At 36.7% G+C, this 19699-nt stretch overlaps 1 protein-coding gene across 2 annotated transcripts in view; it reads right to left on the minus strand.

Annotated features, from left to right (window-relative positions):
- The window catches only part of ZNF385D (zinc finger protein 385D), a 416485-nt gene that overhangs the window by 327725 nt on the left and 69061 nt on the right, over nt 1-19699 (minus strand). For both annotated transcript variants that reach the window (XM_036399870.2, XM_036399887.2), the window contains exon 2: nt 5178-5456. In XM_036399870.2, the coding sequence (XP_036255763.1) occupies nt 5178-5456 (279 nt within the window). The remainder of the gene's footprint in view (nt 1-5177; nt 5457-19699) is intronic.

Raw genomic sequence — 19699 nt, forward strand, 5'->3', positions numbered from 1 at the left:
AAAAAAGCTTCTGCAAATACAAGTGGTGGTTTAAAAGCATTGCTTGCAAAAGTGCTCTTGAAATCAGAAACTGTTAACAGTTCACTAACTGAAATAGGAATATGATGAAAACAGACAATTGCTTTAAAATAAGGAGGAAGATTTACATTTGGAAGCAATGGAAGTGACAACACACTGCCCTTAGCCAGCCCTCCTTGTCCAGAAATCTCCAGGTTTGACATTTGGGAGATATTACATTACCCAGAAGGAACCTGCTGTGACACTTTACAAGATGCTGGCATGTATGACCCACAAACTAGAAGCTTAAAACCAGAGGAAAATTTGATTTACTGTTAACTGGCCAAGAAGCTCTGAATCAGAATAGGACATTAAAAAAAAAAAAAAAGTTTGCTAGATATGTGATGCGACTTCCAGGGACATCTCAAGCTGATCTGACAATTCTTACTTGCCAGAAAATTAATGGAAAATCATCTATTCTGAAGGAAAATACACTTTGCCTGAAGACTTCTTCTTTTCTCCAATGTCCCATCCAATCCTATTCCTCTGAAAGGAGGTCTAACACAATGAAAAGAGAAGATGACGCCACATCCCTGAAAGCCCTAACTTGGTGGTTCACCACCTAAAAGTAAGAATGTGTCTACCCCAAAGATATCAGCTTTCATGATCACAAAACATGACAGCAGAGGAGTAAAATGCAACAGGAGCATGGAGACAGAAAGTAAACAGCAACATAAAAGCACAAGGACAGAAACTCTGCAAGCAGTTTGGATAAATCACCTGGATTTCCTACCTGCAGATTAGTAAAAGTAAGGATTTAGATGCAAAAAAGAACTTGCAAAAGATTAAACATTTTCTCTGACCAGTGTGCAAAAAATGTTTAGTGTAGATTTAAGGAAACTGCCATTTCAAATGTTGTTGTAGGAAACTACATTCAACTACTGAGTGAGGTTGAAAACAGAATAAAATGTGGGAAATATACATTCCTTTTTAGTGCATATTTCATAATACTTATTACCATAACAATAAAATCATTATTCATTCTAAAGTAATGTTAAGTACTGAATTAAGGGATTTTCTTTTTGAAATTAGTAAGGGGGAAAATTCTGATACTTTTTGCTCTCTTTTTCATGTACTCAGTGTCCTTGTTGGCTTTACAACAAAATTTTGCTTTAATGAGATTTTTAGTGAAAAAAGAGTTGTAGTTAAAGTTTAACAGAGAGTAAATAAAACATGCTAAATTGGATAGACTTTGGTCTGGGTTATGAATTTAGAGAGCTAGATAAATAAACCACCACCAAATGCTTCACAGCCTTCTATGTTTCAAAAGAATAATGGTTCAGAAATCAGTTTTTTCAGAAATCAGTTTGGAAAGCATAAATATTTCTATTAATTTTGTGACTTTGCTCACCTCCTTCATTATTTTCCTACTTGTTCTCTAATGTATTGTAAAAAGTATTGCAGAGGAAAGCATTTTAGCTTCTGTCCTAACCATGGCTCATTTACTCACGATGATTCAGCAATTTACACAAAAAATGCACAGAAGAAATTCTGGTTTACATAAAATTTTAGAAACATCAGCTTTCTCACTGGTGCTGCTACACGTTTGCATCCACAGTTATTTTTCCATTCCACCAGTGAGTTTTGTGAGCTTTGCTCCTGCTGGTTAGAATAAATAATTTCCCACAAGAGGTCACCTCTTCCCACAGTGTCCAGGCAGGCTTTATGAGAAGAGGTGCAATGTCAGCAGACCAGACAGGAATTGTATCTTGCCCTCCTTTTAATCCCAAAACATACTCAAAATCTCCACTGACTTTCTTGTCACCTTTCCACTGCACGCATGAGCGTAGAAAAGCAAAAAAAATCACCAGTAAGAAGAATATTTTCTACGGTGTAATGAGTAAAGTGTGAGAAGTCTTTTTAAGAGACATTAAAGGCAATTGTTTGGAGGAAGGTACACAAAAAACTGTGTTGCTCCCAAGCATGTTGCAGTAAAAAGAAGTGCTGATGTCTAACTACATCCTGTTAAGTCATCACAAATCACTGTACCAAGTAATGACACACGAAACATTGGGTTCACATCCCTTTTGTGGCTGCAGTGTGCTGTTCTGTAGTTGCTCTCCCCCAGGAAGGAACCACAGGGGTATGGTACAGTAAAGCTGCCAAACAGACACATAAGCAACTAACAAAACTTTTCAGAGTATATCTGGTTATTCAAATACAGTCCAGACACCAACAGAGCAGCAAAGAAACACTGCTTTTCACCCCACAATGCACATTATTTACTGATTATAGATTTGCAGATATTAACAGACTTTGTGCATAAGCAACTTACCTGATGAAATTAGGCAGAGATATTCAAGTAAAGTAAATGTTCTGCAATTCAAGTCCAACAAACAAAAGCTCCTTCACACAGCTGGAAGTTGATGACTGTAGCATGACAACTCTAATTACACATTTAAATGCTAATACAGCTGAACCCTACCTCTGTTCAGCAGTCCATTGCAAATTATTTTGGAACAAGACATGGGCTTTTGTTTCACATGAATCAATCCTCCCTTTCTATTATCCCCTCGTGATACAGAACACGCAAACCTATCCTGCTTCATGGGAATAATTTGGAGATGAAACAAAACGGGAAATCACAACTCCAATATGTTTCCCAACCTTTCCATGTATGTTAGTTCCAAGAGAGCATCCAGCAGTGCAAAGGCATATACACCAGAGTTTGTGAAACACTGTATTTAGAAATTAAGTTTCCTTGTGCATAGTACAGATACTTCATTCATATGTAGAGACATACTGAGTAACTATAATGACAAAACCGTAGAAGACAATGCATAAAGCAGAACATTTACATACTTTTAATTTACAGCAGAATCTAGTCTCCAAAATTATTCTGTCACTAATGTGGACATCAACCACAACAGCTGTCTTTTGTGACAATTGGACTTGCACATAAGAAATGCCATTCTCTTAAATAAAGTATCCTTCTGACATACATTGAGAAAACAAAGTGCATGTGTAAGAGTTAGATCAATGACCTTCAAAAAGCACCATTTGCATGTGCATGATAAATTGCAATGCTCAAGTCATAATTTGTTTAGTCATGGTCATATGTCACTTGGGCTTGCTAGGGTCTCATCAACAAAGCAATCATTTGTCAGAAAAATGTGGCCCATATTTCAGAAATACAAGTTATGACAAAACATATAATGGTAAAAGGACTCTCATGCTCTGATTTATACTCGTCTCAAAAAAGGCATCTCAGAGAGTTTCTCTATTCAAAGTGAAAGGAGGATGGTTACTCAAATATTCAGTTCTTATTCAGTTCTAACTTCTAGCAAGAAATATTTTATACTGATCTTTCTAATTTACAACACTCAGTTGAAGAGAACTGAACATGGTGATATGAAAAATCCTTTCCTTATACTCTACCATACATTATTTTCTCCTTGGAGTGCTACATTTGACGATATTCAAAGATCTGCCAGATTTGAAAATCCTTAAGTTTCACATAAACTCACAAAATAATTGCACTTTGAAACAAAGAGCTAGATGGTCAATCAGCTATTTTCTGACTACAAATTGATGCAGCTACATACAACATTGAATATTCCTAAGGAGAAGTAAGAAATATGCTGCTATACTGCTAGTTTGAGCCTCTCCAGAATATCAATGTTGAACCATGATTGAAGCTCTTTGATACTAATTTCAGCATTGCTTAATTGCTAATTCTTTCATTATCATGGATTAAAGTGGAAAAATGAACTGCAGAAAAAAATCTTTCTATCATTAGCAAAATTGTTGTGCTAATAATAACAATAACGATTCCTCCTTAACCAAAGATAGTAATAAATTAGACTGTGTTTATTTGGTTTAATAGAGAATGCACTTGTGGATAACCACATTGCACCTTTAATCAATTAGGAAATCAATCCTTCTTTATGCATTTCCATAGCTCCTACTAATAGTAGTAGCATTTTTTTCTAAGCCTGAACTCTGAACATTGTCAAATGTTGTAGTCCCACTGGCCACTTAAAGACAAACTTAACTGTATTGCTGAATATTATGGGAGTGTTATTTGTTTTATTGTTGTGTTTTACAGAAATGTGCAACACCTCATACACAGCAAAGCACTCTCATCCAACATACTTAGGCAAAATATCAATGTTATTCCCCACTCTTAGTGTGGGAACAAAGCAGAGACTATTAAAATAATAATATGAAGTTCTATCTAAGGATTGTTGTTTTGCATATCCTTCTGCAGGTGGGGCAGGAAGCAACCCAAGGTATAAAATAGTAAGCAACATGTGTGATATTGAGAAAGAAAGTCTGAAAGTCCTAAGTACAACATATTAAGACAATTATTTTCTGACATGGTACACAGAAGCAGATACAAGAATGCAGTACAACACTATACATGGTGCAGCAGAGTTGAGTACTACCTGTTGTTAAATTGAAAAAATTGCAACATGGTAATTTGTTTTTTCTTATCAGGTACAATCATTTGCCTCCATTATCTAATCTGCCTTAGTACAAAAGGCCACATGTGTTTTTCTTTGGGGATCACAATTCACTGTGATGATTGAAGAGTATGTCACCTACTATGAAATGCTTTCCTCAAAGCTGTCAATGAAATTGATCAAAGTCAAAATAAGTTTTGTTCTATCTCTGTTTCAATTCAGCCATGATCTTGAAACAAACTTGTGTTAGCTGTGGGTTGAACCCAGAATAAGCAAGCTAAAGGAGTTTGGGAATGTAATTCTGTGTAATGTACTTGTTTCAATTTATTTCACAACCCCCTTACATTCATTAAAAGCAAGCACGCCCATAACAAGGATAACCTTCTAGTAGACTGTGAAATATGGAGTATCACTGATTATGCTGAAAACCATCAAAATGTAAATGAAATGAGAAAGAATCTGAATCAACATCATTATGTAAACAAAATATAAACTGAAAACTCTTGTAATAACACAGATGGTATATGTTAAGCTATTTGCCAGATGCTAGGGATGACCTCCAGCACTCTGAAGTCACCAAAAGCCTTTGCTTTAACTTCAAAGTATTTGTTGTCTGAATAAAACAAAGTTTATATTCATATATATCAACATAGTGCACATTGCTGCAATTCTCAGATCAAAACATGGCAAAGATCTATATATTATAATGCTTACCATTATCACTTTTGAGATTTCCATTGCTGAGCTGTTTCAACCTCTTCTGGTGGGATTTGCCGTTGTAGTGGATTTGTGCCTGAGCAGCAGAGTTTAGCTGAATGTTACAGACATTACACAAAGTGAAATTGGTGTGTTTCTTTTCTCTCTCCTTCTTTTCTTCAGTGCCATCAGCTGCTAATTCTTTCTCACCTTCCCGGTCTGGGAGAGATGTGAAATCTGAATTGTATGACTGGTTATCAACTGGTAAATCAGGACTCCAGGGCTTCTTCATATTTTCTGAGAAGAAAAAAACACATGAGAGAAAACTGATGAGAACACAAAATAATATAGAAAAGATAGCAACATCTGCAAACCACTAAAAGGCAGAAAATAAGTTTTTGCATTTTATATTTTGACATTATATTTCCACTCATATATTTTGCTTTCTGCTCAACTTTTTCAGTTCTTCTATGTAACTTGACTAACTTCCCAGCCAAACGAAGCCAAAGCTGAGCTACCATTAGATATGGATGTGGCACCTCCTGTGATAACTGATCTAAGAAAGGGTAAAAACACTGCAGGAGCTGAGAAAAAAATGTGAGACAAAACAACCCTTCAGTCAATGGAAGAAAAGGGGGAGAAGGTATAATTAACAGAAGAACCTCCCTCCCCTTATAAATTAGTTCAATAAGTTTAAATGGACAGACCTCACCCTTGAGTTTATTAAATATTTAGCAGCCCCAGTCATCCTCTCCCCACTTCCTGTGATTGCTTTCAAGCCTGTGTCTAATAACTTCACAACTTTCTCAGAATAGTTCAAAGACAAATAAACATGCTATTAGTTTCTTATTTTAACCACCCAGGATTATAATTGAAGGATAGTTAGCTTAGATTCAGCTAATACCAGACAGCAACAACTGCAGAAATGAGAAGATAATCCCATCTGCAGAACTTCAAGTGAAACCAGTCTAACTGTGAGCTTCCGTGATTAAAAGCGAGCAGAAATGGCACAGGTAAAGACATGCTCTGAGCACTGCAAACCTAATTTACTATTCAAGGAATGCAAAATGTTATACCAACTTAGCATTTTGATGAGACCTTTATGTACCATATAAATCTTTAAAGTGCTTGTTCACCCAGACTTAGTGAATAAATGAAGGTCTAGACAAAGAATCTAATCTATACTTTGAGTGACAAAATTACTGCAGCCTTAAATACGATGATGCTATTTGGTCTCTAATTGACAAATCAATCAACCTAGAGACAAAAAAAGATTATTGCAGCTACACAAGAAAATGGGTCTTTAATGTCAGATCCAGAAGAGTTTCAGTGTCTAAAACAAGACTCCAGATTTGGGTCTGATTACTACAAAATGCTGCAAATCATTCTTCAGATAGCTTCAAATGACTTAAATTTCATCAGCTCAAGTTTTTTGACAGATCTCACAAGGATTTAAAGACAATAATTGCCTTCAAATAAAATCACAAAGACAAATTTATCTAAAGAAGAAAATCTAAAATCTATCAATATTCAAATCAGTTTCAATCTCAGTTTTCAGATCTGCTTGATATCTAATTAGCATTGTGTTCTATGCTAACCAAACCCCATTTCATTTAAGTACAGACTCTAGTCTGAGAGGACCTTTGCACTTGCTGAAGATTTAAACCTCCCTCAACTAGATCTGTCAGTATTATTTCAGCTTCTGTGTAGGCAGCTCTTATCTAGGATCGTAGATGTTGAAGGCAAGAGATGAGAAAGCAGGCTAAACAATTCATTCCAAAGCAAAAGACACTGTGAGACTGTAGAAGCTTAGAAGAAAACCTGATGGTTTTCAATAGCAGACCTATAGCAAATTTCTCCTAATGGAGGGAGCAGGTTTCTCCTGAGGAAGAAGTATATATCTATCAACCTCTCAGCCCTTCTGGAGTTTGTTCACTCCTAAGATTCATCTGTCTAAAATATTTTTAAATTAGTAAATTCAGTCTTTAATGAAAGCAGTATAAGGATTAAAATGCTATCAGAATAGAACAAGTTTTATCTATTTGGTCTAGATGCCAGTAACAGTTCAGTAACTCCATTTTATATATATGTTGTACATTTATATATATATATATATAATCTATTGCATTGAAAGCATTCCCCACTAGAGAGCAGTGTGAATTTAAAATTACAAGAACAATATATCTCTAGACCTATAGTACTAGCCATATAGGCATAAGATTACTATTAAAAAAACAGATTTTTCAACCAAGATGTACACCTTTGTAAGCAAATATAATCTAGTAAATTAAACATTGTATGCTATGTGTATGCAGGTCTCATTCCCTTTGAAACATTTACACACATAAGCTGGCAGCCTAATAAAATGTATTAGCATGTCATTACATCCTTGCAATATTCCTGTCAAAACAGTCTAATGCATTAAAGTCTTATTTTTGACATATAGAATCTGTCTTGCATTACAATTTCATTCCAGAAAACAAAATTACAAAATGCACACTCAATAATGGCACAATAAAATAATAAGGGATATTCCACCTTGGAAATAAGTGATTTGTACATCTACCATGTGCTTTCCTTAGAAAAGCATGTAACATCATTAGAGCTGCAATACATTTTTGTGTATGTCCCTGTCACTCTCAAATTTGGAGGAAGAGGGTAATTTATAACTGGAGTTTAGTTAACAACTAAGAAAACAGAAGTTTCAGAAATATATATTACACTACAGTACATCACCATTTTCTTTACAGATACACAGTGATTTCTGAATATATAATGACACTGCTAAAGGAATAAAGTGACATGTTCCAAACCTTTACACCTGTAAAGCCAGTATTACATGGCAGTACTCAAAATGCTCCATTTAAGAAAAAATTGAAAATGTGAATAATTTAAAAAAAAAAAAAGAAACAATTTCTGATTAAAACATTCTGAGTCATTCTTATTCAATATTTCTTAAGGAACAAGTAAATAAAGATAGGAAGTGATGAAGAAGAGGGAGATATATGACTGCAATATGCTGATATACTTTTAAAATACAATTTACCACTCCAAATAGTATTTTTAAATAAACAGGGGAAAGAAATCATTTTCTTAAAATCTTGTAAAGATCCACCAATGTTGAAACCAACACAGATGCAGTCTAACTCATGAAAGCAACAGGCCTTCAGCTCATGCATGCATCATTATATACTTCCATTTCTGGAGTAAAAACATTTAGGCAGCAATTTTGTTTGGCAAGGAAAAGAATGCTTATTTCATGCTATTGGAAAATTACACAGAACATGGTTAAAAAAAGCTTAACTTTAAAAGCAATTTTTAATTTTTGTCAGTGTCTTATTGGCTTGATAATATGTGGATAAGCTTTTAATGAGAACCCTCTTTCACTGTCATCAGATTATAGAGTTCATGTCAACTGTACTGGTTACATATCTTTTAAAGTCATCAGTTTTGCAGAGAACTATTTTTTCCCCATAAAAGAAAGCCAACTTCTCAATTTTAGGGGCCCTAATGAAGCCTGCAGAGCACTAGAAATGAGTGAACTAGGCATACAAGATCCCAAAATTTCATGCCAATTTAAATAGCACTCTGGATAAATGCTTACATTTATTTACCCTGGGGCTCTGAACTCAATTTTGGCTCAATGATGCTTACCAGTAAAATGAACTTTGCACGACATTATAGCTTTGTGAAGTAGAAAACTGTCCCATATGGAAAACCAGCACAACTACAATTTGTGGTGTTTGCTGCCTTAGATCACATAGCTACTTCCTGGGAATTTCTCTTCTAAAATGTGCTTGAAAGTAGGGGATTAGAAATCGCATCCTTCCCTGAAACAATCCTTACCTTTTTAGCTGCAAGCCAATGGCCTACTTTCTAGTCAAGAAAATTGAAAGGAAATATTACTCATTTGTACTACAATTGTTCTCTGTCCAGACCATCTTATCAGCATAGAACTGTATCAATCACTGTGACTTGGGCTCTGTGTACATAATACTTAAACATATTGGGTACATTCAAGAGGCCAACAGAGTACAGGAATCCCAGAGACCACTGTGTACCTAAGTCTGTTGTATTTAATGCAGACCTCCTGCCATTGATGAATGATCTAGGTCAGCCTGGAGAAGAGAAGGCTTCAGAGTGACCTTAGAAAAACCTTCCAGTACCTGAAGCGGCTCAAAAGAAGGCTGAAGAGGAACTTTTCACAAGAGCCTGTAGTGATAGGGGGAATGGCCTCAGGGTGAAGGAGGATGTGTTTAGATTAGGTATTAGGGGGAAAAATACCTCATTTTAAGTGTGGTAAGGCACTGGAACAGGTTACCCAGAGAAGTGGACTCTCCATCCTTGAACAGGTTCAAGTCCAAGTTGGATGGAGCTTTGTATAATTTGGCCTAGGAAGATTGCCTTCCTCTGGCAGGATACCTGGAACTAGGTGATTTTTAAGGTCCCTTCCAACTCAAACCATCCAGTGATTCTACACATGTTAAAGCATATCTCCTTGTCTACTTCCCAACAGGTTGCTACAACAAACACATTCCTGTAATAGCTGAAGGATAGATAAGATGGACAGGGCATTAAGGACAAAGTCCACTAATTACAATATTCAGGGATTTCTAATATTTCTTTTCAAAACTGTGAAAGACATTCAAGTAGCAATCATCAAAGATGCAGATGTCTGCATCACAGTTACTCATTCCCAGACTCTATTCCTAGACATTTTAAATTTCACCAAGAAGCTTTATGCAGAGTCCTCTCACTATGAAGCAGACCAAAGCATAAACTCTGGTGTTTTGTGGTCAGAAAAATATATTCCTATTCATTTTCAGGTGTCTATGCTGTAGATCTCAAATTAGATGGGATGAATTTTGCTCTGCCTGTGCTAATGTCTCTCCAAACATTAAAAAGACTGAACTTTTGCAGGTAATAATAATAGTACTCATTTTCTGAGCTATTAACAGATAACAACAAATATTGAGAGATACCATCTGCTTTCAAGAAACTGTTGTTAAAGCAATGTTTAAAAAAGAAAAGAGCAAAGGAAAAAGAAAAGAGAAAAGAAAAAAAAAAGAGAGAGATTGATCTCTTATCAATATCTTCATCTTGTCAGTTTTCACATATTTGGGGGATATTACTGGCATGCTACACCCTCTGGGAAAAACTGCAATCTTCTCATCTTTTCAAACTACATAAATATGTTGTTCTATCATTCAGGTGATAGGACATCACCAGTTGACATAAGTCACTGTAGCACAGTGACTTTTCCATTAAGCTTTTAAGAATCTTCTTCACACTGTGAGTGAAACTACGTGCCAGGACCCTTCCCAAAACTGGTATCTCCGTGCTAAAATTTTCCTATTTATGTTATGCTCCTTGAAGCTTCTTGCTGCATGGGGTATTTGTGATGCCTTTACTAAAAAGCCATGAGTGCTAACTTGCCTTTGCAACCTTTAATTGAGCTCACTGAATAAAATGCTAGCCCTCTAGAAAAGTATTCCTGGGAGAAGCCTAAAATCATCATACTGCTATCTATTTTAAACACAGACAGTGGGGGCAGGGTAGCCTGGGGGAAGGATCAGGCATACAAAAAAAATATATCCTTGGCTTCTTCCACTCCCCATTATCACTGGATGATCCCAACACTGCAGCTTTCCGGTTTTGGTCGTGGCTGCACCTGCTCCTGGTTTAGAGCCCAGAGCGATTGAGGTCATGAACGGCCCATTCTGCTCATCGCGGCTGCAGCAGAACAAGCACACAACAACGAGGACTGAGCAGCAAAGCGGTGACAGGACACTCACGGTGAAAGCTCTGCATCTGTGGAACACAGATCCCTCCCAAATGACCTCAGCAACCTTCAGGATATGCTGCAGGACTCATCAGTTTTCTCTGGATGGATGGATGGATGGATGGATGAATGATCGTCATTTCAGTGGAAGAGCTGCTGTGGAATGGGAAGCTATTGGGTTCTGAAATGCTTTTTAGAAGTCAATCAATTTTTCAGGGTCTCCTTCTTTCTGAGCCTTTTTGATTAAATTTATATACCAAATAGCACATAATACAATAAAATTTGATGTGAAAATCTGGAAAATATGTGCATTAAGTAATTTTACACTGTAGGAAGGCTTTTCTACTATGCGTTTTAGTAGCAAGAATAATCATTTGTTTCTAGAAATTGAGGAAGATTTTGTCAGGTCATACACCCAAGAGCTAAATTAATAGTCAGTGATAAAGCTGTGGATAAAACTCAGTATCTCTTCTTGCTGTGTGCCTAATACAGCTCAGATCAAATCACATTTAAAGTCTATATTTACCAAATTTTCTCTTTAAAAATTCCACACAAAATAGAGTAAAAGAGGCATCTTAGCAGGGGGGACAAGAAAAGTCAGGGAGGGAAACATCCTTTGTTCTTGTTTATTGTTTCTCTGCATCCTACCACCTCCAACCAGTCTGATCACTGCTGCTAGCTGCTACACCACTTCAATCATCCATGGGAATAATAAGAAGCTCATAATCATCATCATCTCAGGTGTTTTTGTGAAGTCTAAGAGGAAAATAATCTCTAAAGCAAAACTGCATCAAGCAAAAGAAATAAAGACACGTTTTCCACATGTGCTGAGGCGGAATGAGGTAAAATGAGATTGACATTATTTGGGGTTGGAGGGCTTTATGATTTTATGTCTCTGTCCCAGGACTCTTCCCAAGAAATGCTTCTCTGCAAACTGAACCCTATAAGAGTAGATACTTATCCATTTGAAACAGGCTCATTGTATATTTGTATACCTTAAGCAATAGCACAGAATATAAAAGCCTGGGCTTTTGTTTTGCTTTGCCGGGAGAGCACTCAAATCTTTCAGGAGAGGCTGCATTTCAATAGTGCAGCAAATGAACAAACCCCAGCCTAGCTCCCATCACAGCCACATGCACCAAGAGATCCTAAAGGAACTTACAGATGGACTAAGCAGAAAAAGTTCATCGTTTCTTGGTTCAGCAGTTCCCTCATGCCAGAAGCAGCTAACAGACATCTCATAGTCTGAAAATATACTGCAGTCAGTTTTTTAATTGAGTTCTATAAAAAGAGCTAAGCACTAATCAACACCATATGTTATTCAATTAGCTAGTAATACATATCTATTTCTCAAGCCTGTGCTAACATAATGGAGCACTTTGGGTGGTTTGGAACTATTTAAAGGCTAAGTAATTAATTTGCAAACATCAGCTTCTAAAATCTGAGTAGCACTACAGCGATGACTTACAAGCCATGAAAACTCCCTCATTTGCTTTCTATTCAATCTGTTTTCAGAAACAGTCCTCGTGAAAACAAAGATTTCTGCATAAAATAGGGCCAGAAAAAGACACAGGTTCAGTTATGGGTGTGTTATCCAGGTCCAGAGGGATATTCCTCCCATGCAGGTGAAGGGAGCAGCTCCTGTTTCATCACTTCCCTCTCCACCAGCAGTATATCTTGGTACAGACCTTGTACCTGAGGCAGTAATTAGCATGACAAATGGTAGAGCTAGCAAAGCTGTGCAGGCTCTGCCTACCAAGAAAATTTGTTGCTGTCAAGCAACATGAAGTGCATTATTTTATTCCATATTCTTGATTTTCACATATGAAATTGTGCTCACAGCCTCGAAACTCAAAACTCCTGTCAATGGTAGTCAGAGTTGTCCGAGCTCAAACAAAAGGGACAGAAACACCCAACTGCAATTCTGGCTGCCTCTGCTGGACAAAACCTCGGGTTTAGCAATATTTTTGAGAAGGTAGGCAGTCAGAACAGATTTTAAAGGGAAGGGAAAAATAGAATAGGGAATTATAATAATAGAATCTTTTAGGTTGACACAGATCTTTAAGATCTTCAAGTCGAACTGTTAACCCAGGACTGCCAGGTCCACCACTAAACCATGTTCCCAAGAGGCACATCCACGTGCCTGTTAAATACTCCCCCAGGAATGGTAACTCTATCAGTTTCCTAGACAGTGTGTATAACTGCTTGATAACAATTTTGTTGAAAAATTTTTTCCAAATATCCAGTCTACACCTCTACTAACACAACTTGAGGACATGGCCTATCCCTTCTTACCAGGGAGAAGAGACTGACCCCCACCTGTCCATACCCTCCTGTCAGGTATCTGCAAAGAATGATAGGGTCCTGAGCCTCCTTTTCTCTGGACTAAAAAAATCCGAGCTCTCTCAGCTGCTCCTCATCAGATCTGTGCTCCAGACCCTTCACCAGCTTTATTGCCATTCTCTGGAGACATTCCAGCAACTCATGTCCCTCTTGTAGGGAGGGGCCCAAAACTGAACTCAGGATTTGAGGTGTGGCCTCACCAGCGCCCAGTACAGGGGGACAATCTCCGCCCTGGTCCTGCTGGCTACAATACTGCTGATACAAGAATATTACTTTTGATTTCATAAATAAAAATCACTTCTTTTTTCTTTTTTTTTTACAGACTTTCTGGACCAACTCCCATATGTGAAATCAGCCTACAACCTGTCATTCAGATATCCTATAAGGGCCATTTTCCACCTCAAATATCTTCAGTTTTCCCAGTACCTAAATATCCAATCAAAATGTTATCTCAGCAGAAAGCAAGAGCATGAACAGCTGTTTGGGCATAACGAGCAACTCATTTTTGCAGACGAGAAAGTTCCATTTTTAACACTCCAATACAATCACTACCACTGTATCCAAGTAGGCAATTTTTAAAATTAAGTTTCAGTTAGTGTTTGTGACAAGTTTGCTGATAGGTTATATCTTTGGATACACAGGCACCTTTTTTTTCCCTTTTGTGATTGAGTATTTCAGAAATAAGTATTTTGGCAATATGCTGATGAAAATACATCTACAAAATGAAACAAGAAGAGAATTAAAAAGGCAAGCCGCATGAATAAGCTCTGTGGGAATTCTGTTTAAAAAAATAAACAACCACCACTTTCCACAAAGAAACCCTGAACACTGCAGAATAACGAATCCTAATTTTTAGAAAGGCAGTTCAACCCCTAAAATCTTTGCTACGCACAAAAAAGGCAGCCATTAGACATGAAATGAAATAAAATAAACTGGCAATAAATGTAGTAACAATGAGGAAGAGGAAATTAAAGGCTACAAGCAAGAGATAACTGAAAATAAGATTTTTTTTGTTTTCAGTTCAAAAGAAATTCCAGAAATATGTGGGGTTTTCCTTTTTTTTCTTTAAATCTAAGAAATTTTAGAAATTATTCTTTGTTGTATTTGAAAGATAATTTCCAAATATTTTCAGAGCTCTATGGTTTGAATTTTCAAAACTTCTAAGGTCCTAGTAAATAGCAATATTTACCACATATAAAAATATCCAAAAGACAATCTCCTCCTCGATTTTGTTATAATTTTGTAATTTTGTTTTAGGGAATTGCTCTGTGGATATTTTTAAACAAAAGACCTTGAAAACACAGGAACCATAGAAGACCAAAACAATTTTAGAGCAATTTTAGTGCTTCAATCACTGCTCCCTTTGGAAAATATTTCTAAATCAAACTTTTGCTTTTCTCTAAATGCTTTTCTAAAAACACTCTGTTAAAAAAAAACCTTGAGGAAAAAGTCTTATGGTTGAATCTTATCATTTATAGTTTCACAGCAGGAATCTTTTTTTTTTTCAGATTATCTGCTCATTATAAAACATTCAGATAGCTCTGGCAACATTTACAAGTACAGGGATTTTTTTTTTATTATGTTATTGCTTCATTACACCCACTGGGCCATTTAGTGTTGAATTTAATGGAGACCAGATCATTTTCCAAGCAATGCAAACACATCAAGGTGAAAGTCTGTTGTGTTTGGAAATGTTAGCAGATGTTTCCGCAAGTGCTTGCAAAAGTTATTGTTGTTTATCTTACTCTCAAACCTCTGGATTGCATTTTCTTTAAATAATACATTCACCCCTGCATTCATGGTAATATGAACACAATTTCTGCTAGTTTACAGCATGTGGTTTTTTGGGTAGCTGTTACAATTTTAGCTGAGAAGCATAAGCTCTATCATGGCTTGACAGACAATGCCGTTGCTATTGTCTCCATGGCTGATGGAATGTTTCTGCTTGTCAGCTATACATTTATCTGAATCTCTTCATCAGTACTAGAGATCTAAAAATAATGTCTAGCAAATCAGACTATCCTGGACATGCATTGGTAAAAAAATCTGAAAGACAAATCGTGGGACCTGGACCTATTTGTGTTTCCTTGGGATGACACAGTGTCCCAGAGCAGCAGCTAAAATCTTTTGTTACAGTCACACAAGGCCAATGTAGAGCTTCGCTTTTGCCACTGGGGACTTATTTTAACACAAGGACTATCTGTCTGTGTCACATTTCTAATAACCTTTTCATCACAGTACCCAGATGTAATCCATTTATAGAAACGCTTATGCATCAAAAATAAAAATGTGCAAAAGGAATCTAATTACTGAATACAGAAAGTGGGATGATTTATGTTTTATTTGGGATAAATTCAGGTGATTCACTATTAGTGAATGTAAATATATTTTCGAGGCGTGACTGCTATAATCCCACAGGGTGAGTGAGTGTGCCAGTGCACGTTCAGGAAAATGCATCATAAAATATCAGGACCTAAGAGGACATCCTGGGCAATGAGATATTTATGGCACTAGCTTTTCCCTTGCATTACTTTCCCACGAGTGTAATTCACTCCTCTGCTGAATTGTGTGGAAAATGAAGGCAGGGCATATTAGGGAGAATTTGCTTATATTTTTTATAAGGCAAATAGCTTTTAAGCTAAGAGGAGGGTTTGAAATTATTTCTGTAATGTTTATTGATGCAAGATCTCAGAAATACATTACATATTTGGAATGTGGACATATACAGTTCCACAAAAAAAGTATGGAAATGCAGGAAACCATAGACAAACTAGGGAACAGAAGCCCATATCTCCCATCCAAAGCAGTAACTGCTGCTCCACTCTGCTTCTAAGAGTCAGCCCCTGTTTGAAATTACTGATTGCACAGCATAGTCCAGGAGTATTTTCCAAAACTTAAAGCCTATCAGAGAGGCCCAGGAGTTCACTAAACATGTTAATCAATGACAGTGCCTTACTAATGTTAAGATACAAAAAAAGCTTCTAAAATAGGAATGTTTTTCCCAGTTTTGCAGAAATCTGTGTATTTTTATACATCTTTTCCAGGCAAAGTTGTGTTGGATCACCACCTTCAGGATTCCACCACCATGTTATTTTTTTGTTGGGCTTTATATGGCATGCACTGCTAATAATTACAAATCAACGTTTTTTTCTGAAACATCCTCCCATGATTGGATGTATTTCTGAAAAAGAACCATGGAAAGCATGAGAATAACATCACACACACAAAGAGAAGGTAAAATAGCTGATGACTTCCAGCTTTCTCTGGGAGACCTTCACAGCAGCACTTCTCTGCAGCATGTGCTCACAGCACAGACCCTGAGCTGCTGCTTTTCGGCAGCCTGAGCACTTTGCTCAGCCACTGCGGCCTGCAAAAACGACTGCTGCTGAGTGAGGGAAATCTTTCTAGCTCTGCTGGCCATCTGCAACAACTCTCAACCTGATGGGTAGGATGAAAATGCTGAAAAGCCCTGAGAAGTCAAGCATGGTCGAATTCAAGCCCTGGAAGACCTATGAAGTTTCTCTCTTCAGGCATGCTGATTCTGATGAAGCAGCTTATAAACTCTATTATACATAGAACAAGTTTATAAAAATCTCTGGGATTTGCTCAACTACTTATTTTTTAAGAATGACGACTCAACTTTTCATTAAAATGTTTGTTAGCAGTAAAAGTAATTTAAGACTATTGATAAAATATATATGTAATTTTCAAGATTAAGTCATTATGAAAAATAATTTTATGGCTAAAGTTTAGAATACTTGACAAAATATTAAACTGCCTGATATTTCAAGGGTTTTTCCTCAGAATTATCTTCTCCAATTCACCTCATAATCTAAAATACTGCAGGTCACTGAACATGTACATAACTTTGATGGAAATGAACTTTTTAGAGAAGTTAGAGAAAAGGTAAATACAATGGTAGTAGTGATCTTTAGCTATACATAAAACAGAATTTTACAACATGGCACTCCTTCCACTAAAAACCCAGATATCTAACTGGATCAGTTTTCCTCAAATGGCAAAATGTATATATATATATATATATATATATATATATATATATAGATATAGATATACTACACAGATGCAAGTCAGGTTGACAGCCATTGAACTCAGTGGCATAACACTGGCATAAAACCAGTCCAAGAAAAGCAGAATCAGATCCTTGTTTTCCTTTTAACTAAAGGAAATTCATAGTAATTTCAGCATCTCAGCAGTCACCATAATTTCTGCTGTCCTTGCTATGAATTATAGAAACTTTCACTTTTTAAATTTATGGTATCTTTTACAGCTTGGGTTAAAGAACACTTGAAGCACTTTCAGTGTTTTATATACCTGCACTCTAGAGGAATAGAAATGAGATTCCTTTATTAATTTAGACCTGGACTACCAGAGTATTCACACTAGCAGTCTCAGTGAATTTTAATGGGATTACCTGCATGAGTAAGGTAAAATCAGAAAAGGGAAGCCTTACATGATTAAAAATTACAAAGATTACAATAGCTAAAACTTCATTGTTGAGTGCCAAACTCACAAAGCTACAATTCATTAAACTAATAGTCAATATATATGTGATCAATCAGCGAAGCTCTATAAGGTAATAACATCCAAACAATGTCAAATTACTACTTCAGTCGTAAACCTACGTATTGTTTCCTCCCTGAGAAGTTTCTTTGACAGAAGAAAAACTATTGAATTATGGGCAACCAAGTTAAAAAAATAATCTCCCAATACACATTCATTTACTTTGGCTTCATTTTAATGGAAATCCATTTGAAATCCTTGTCACATTTTCTTTTTGTTTGTCACAGAGGCATCTGAAGAGAGAACACTGCATGTAAGCAAAGCCATCAAAACCACAGCCTAAAACCAAATAACTGAACAAGTGACCTTCCCCTAAGCCACTGCACACAAGAGACTACTCCATTCTGTCCCTTATTTCCCTAGTTTAGACAAAATCCTCATTATTTTACTTAGCACTATTTAAATCGAGCCAAATAATGCCATTTGTAATCAACTTTAACTGTCAGGAAGAAAATGGGAATGGCCTACCTTGCAGCATAGCAATGTTACCCATTTCAGCATGCACTGCTCCCACAGCAAACACATCTGGAACCAACACACACTCACTGTCATCAACTGCTTTTCACAAATCACTCACTTATTGATCACTACACTTATCACTCTTCATTGACTGAACTTCATTCCACATTATTGATTTTTTGCTGCTTTAGCAAATTCTAAACTTTCATCACAAGGAGAATTCATACACAAACCAAAGCAGTGATCATCTATCCTGGATAATTCTTATATTAAGAAGCACTTAAGCACTTCTGCAGGGGTCTTCATTTATTGAAGAATTACTCAAACAAAGTGATAACGGTTTTTCAAATTTCCTTGCACGAACTTAAACGTTAATGAGAAAGATGAGCAACAGCCTCTGAGCCCTACAGCCCAAGCAGCACTACGTCAGTAAATTTCAAATCTTGTTCTGTACTAAAGTGTCAGGCTCATGATTGCCAGATGTAGGCGTGTGAATGTTGTGTGCTGGGCACATGACTGGCGTGCGAATGACATGTGCCAGGCATGTGCCTGATACATGTTTGCCACGTGATTGCCACGTGCTGGGCACCTGAATGCCATCTGATGGCCTCCTGGTGCATGCCTGATTACAGGCAAGTATCAGAGCCAGTACCACAATCACCTACTAATGGATGTTATGGTAGGAAACAAAGCAGCTACCACTCTTCCTGCTGTCATCACTTGAATCACCAAGAGAGATACCAGAAGGTGGATGGGTCTCCTCTGAGGGAAAGCTGACAAGTATCCCAGCAGAGAAATATTAAATGAAAGAGGGTAGCCAACACCCAAGATATGAGTAAGTTTCACAGTGGCACAATATTTTCTCAGAGCTATGAAGATAGCACAGGATTTTCTTCTCCTGAGAGAGCATTTTTTTAACAGTGGGATTAGCTGACAAATGATGTCCCAAGAGCCTTTTATTCTGCCTGCAGGAGCCTTCTGCTCACCACAGAGATAAAAACTAGCAACCTTGACAAAATGTACAATCAAACACGGTAAATTCTGGCAAAAAGCAACATAGCAAAGCCAAACTATTACAACCCTGAGCTTTCATCTCACGCTGACTTTGCAGATTTCATCCTTCAGATATGAACTTTTGGGCTCTATTAATTTGCACAAGTAATGAAAGAAGCAGACAACCTGAAGAAAGCCATTTGCTAACATTACCTACCTCCATAAACAGTCACATTTCTGAGCATGTATGCAAGAGCTTTCTGTTTTCACAGTATAGAGCAAGAACCTACTCTACCAGTAGTTCATCAGTGAAGAAAGAAAAACTTTTAAAAAGGGGAGAGATATAGAGATAATAGAGTGAGATAGATAAGTATATAAA

This window comes from Molothrus ater, chromosome 1 (genome assembly GCF_012460135.2).
Source record: "Molothrus ater isolate BHLD 08-10-18 breed brown headed cowbird chromosome 1, BPBGC_Mater_1.1, whole genome shotgun sequence".
Classification (NCBI taxonomy): domain Eukaryota; kingdom Metazoa; phylum Chordata; class Aves; order Passeriformes; family Icteridae; genus Molothrus; species Molothrus ater.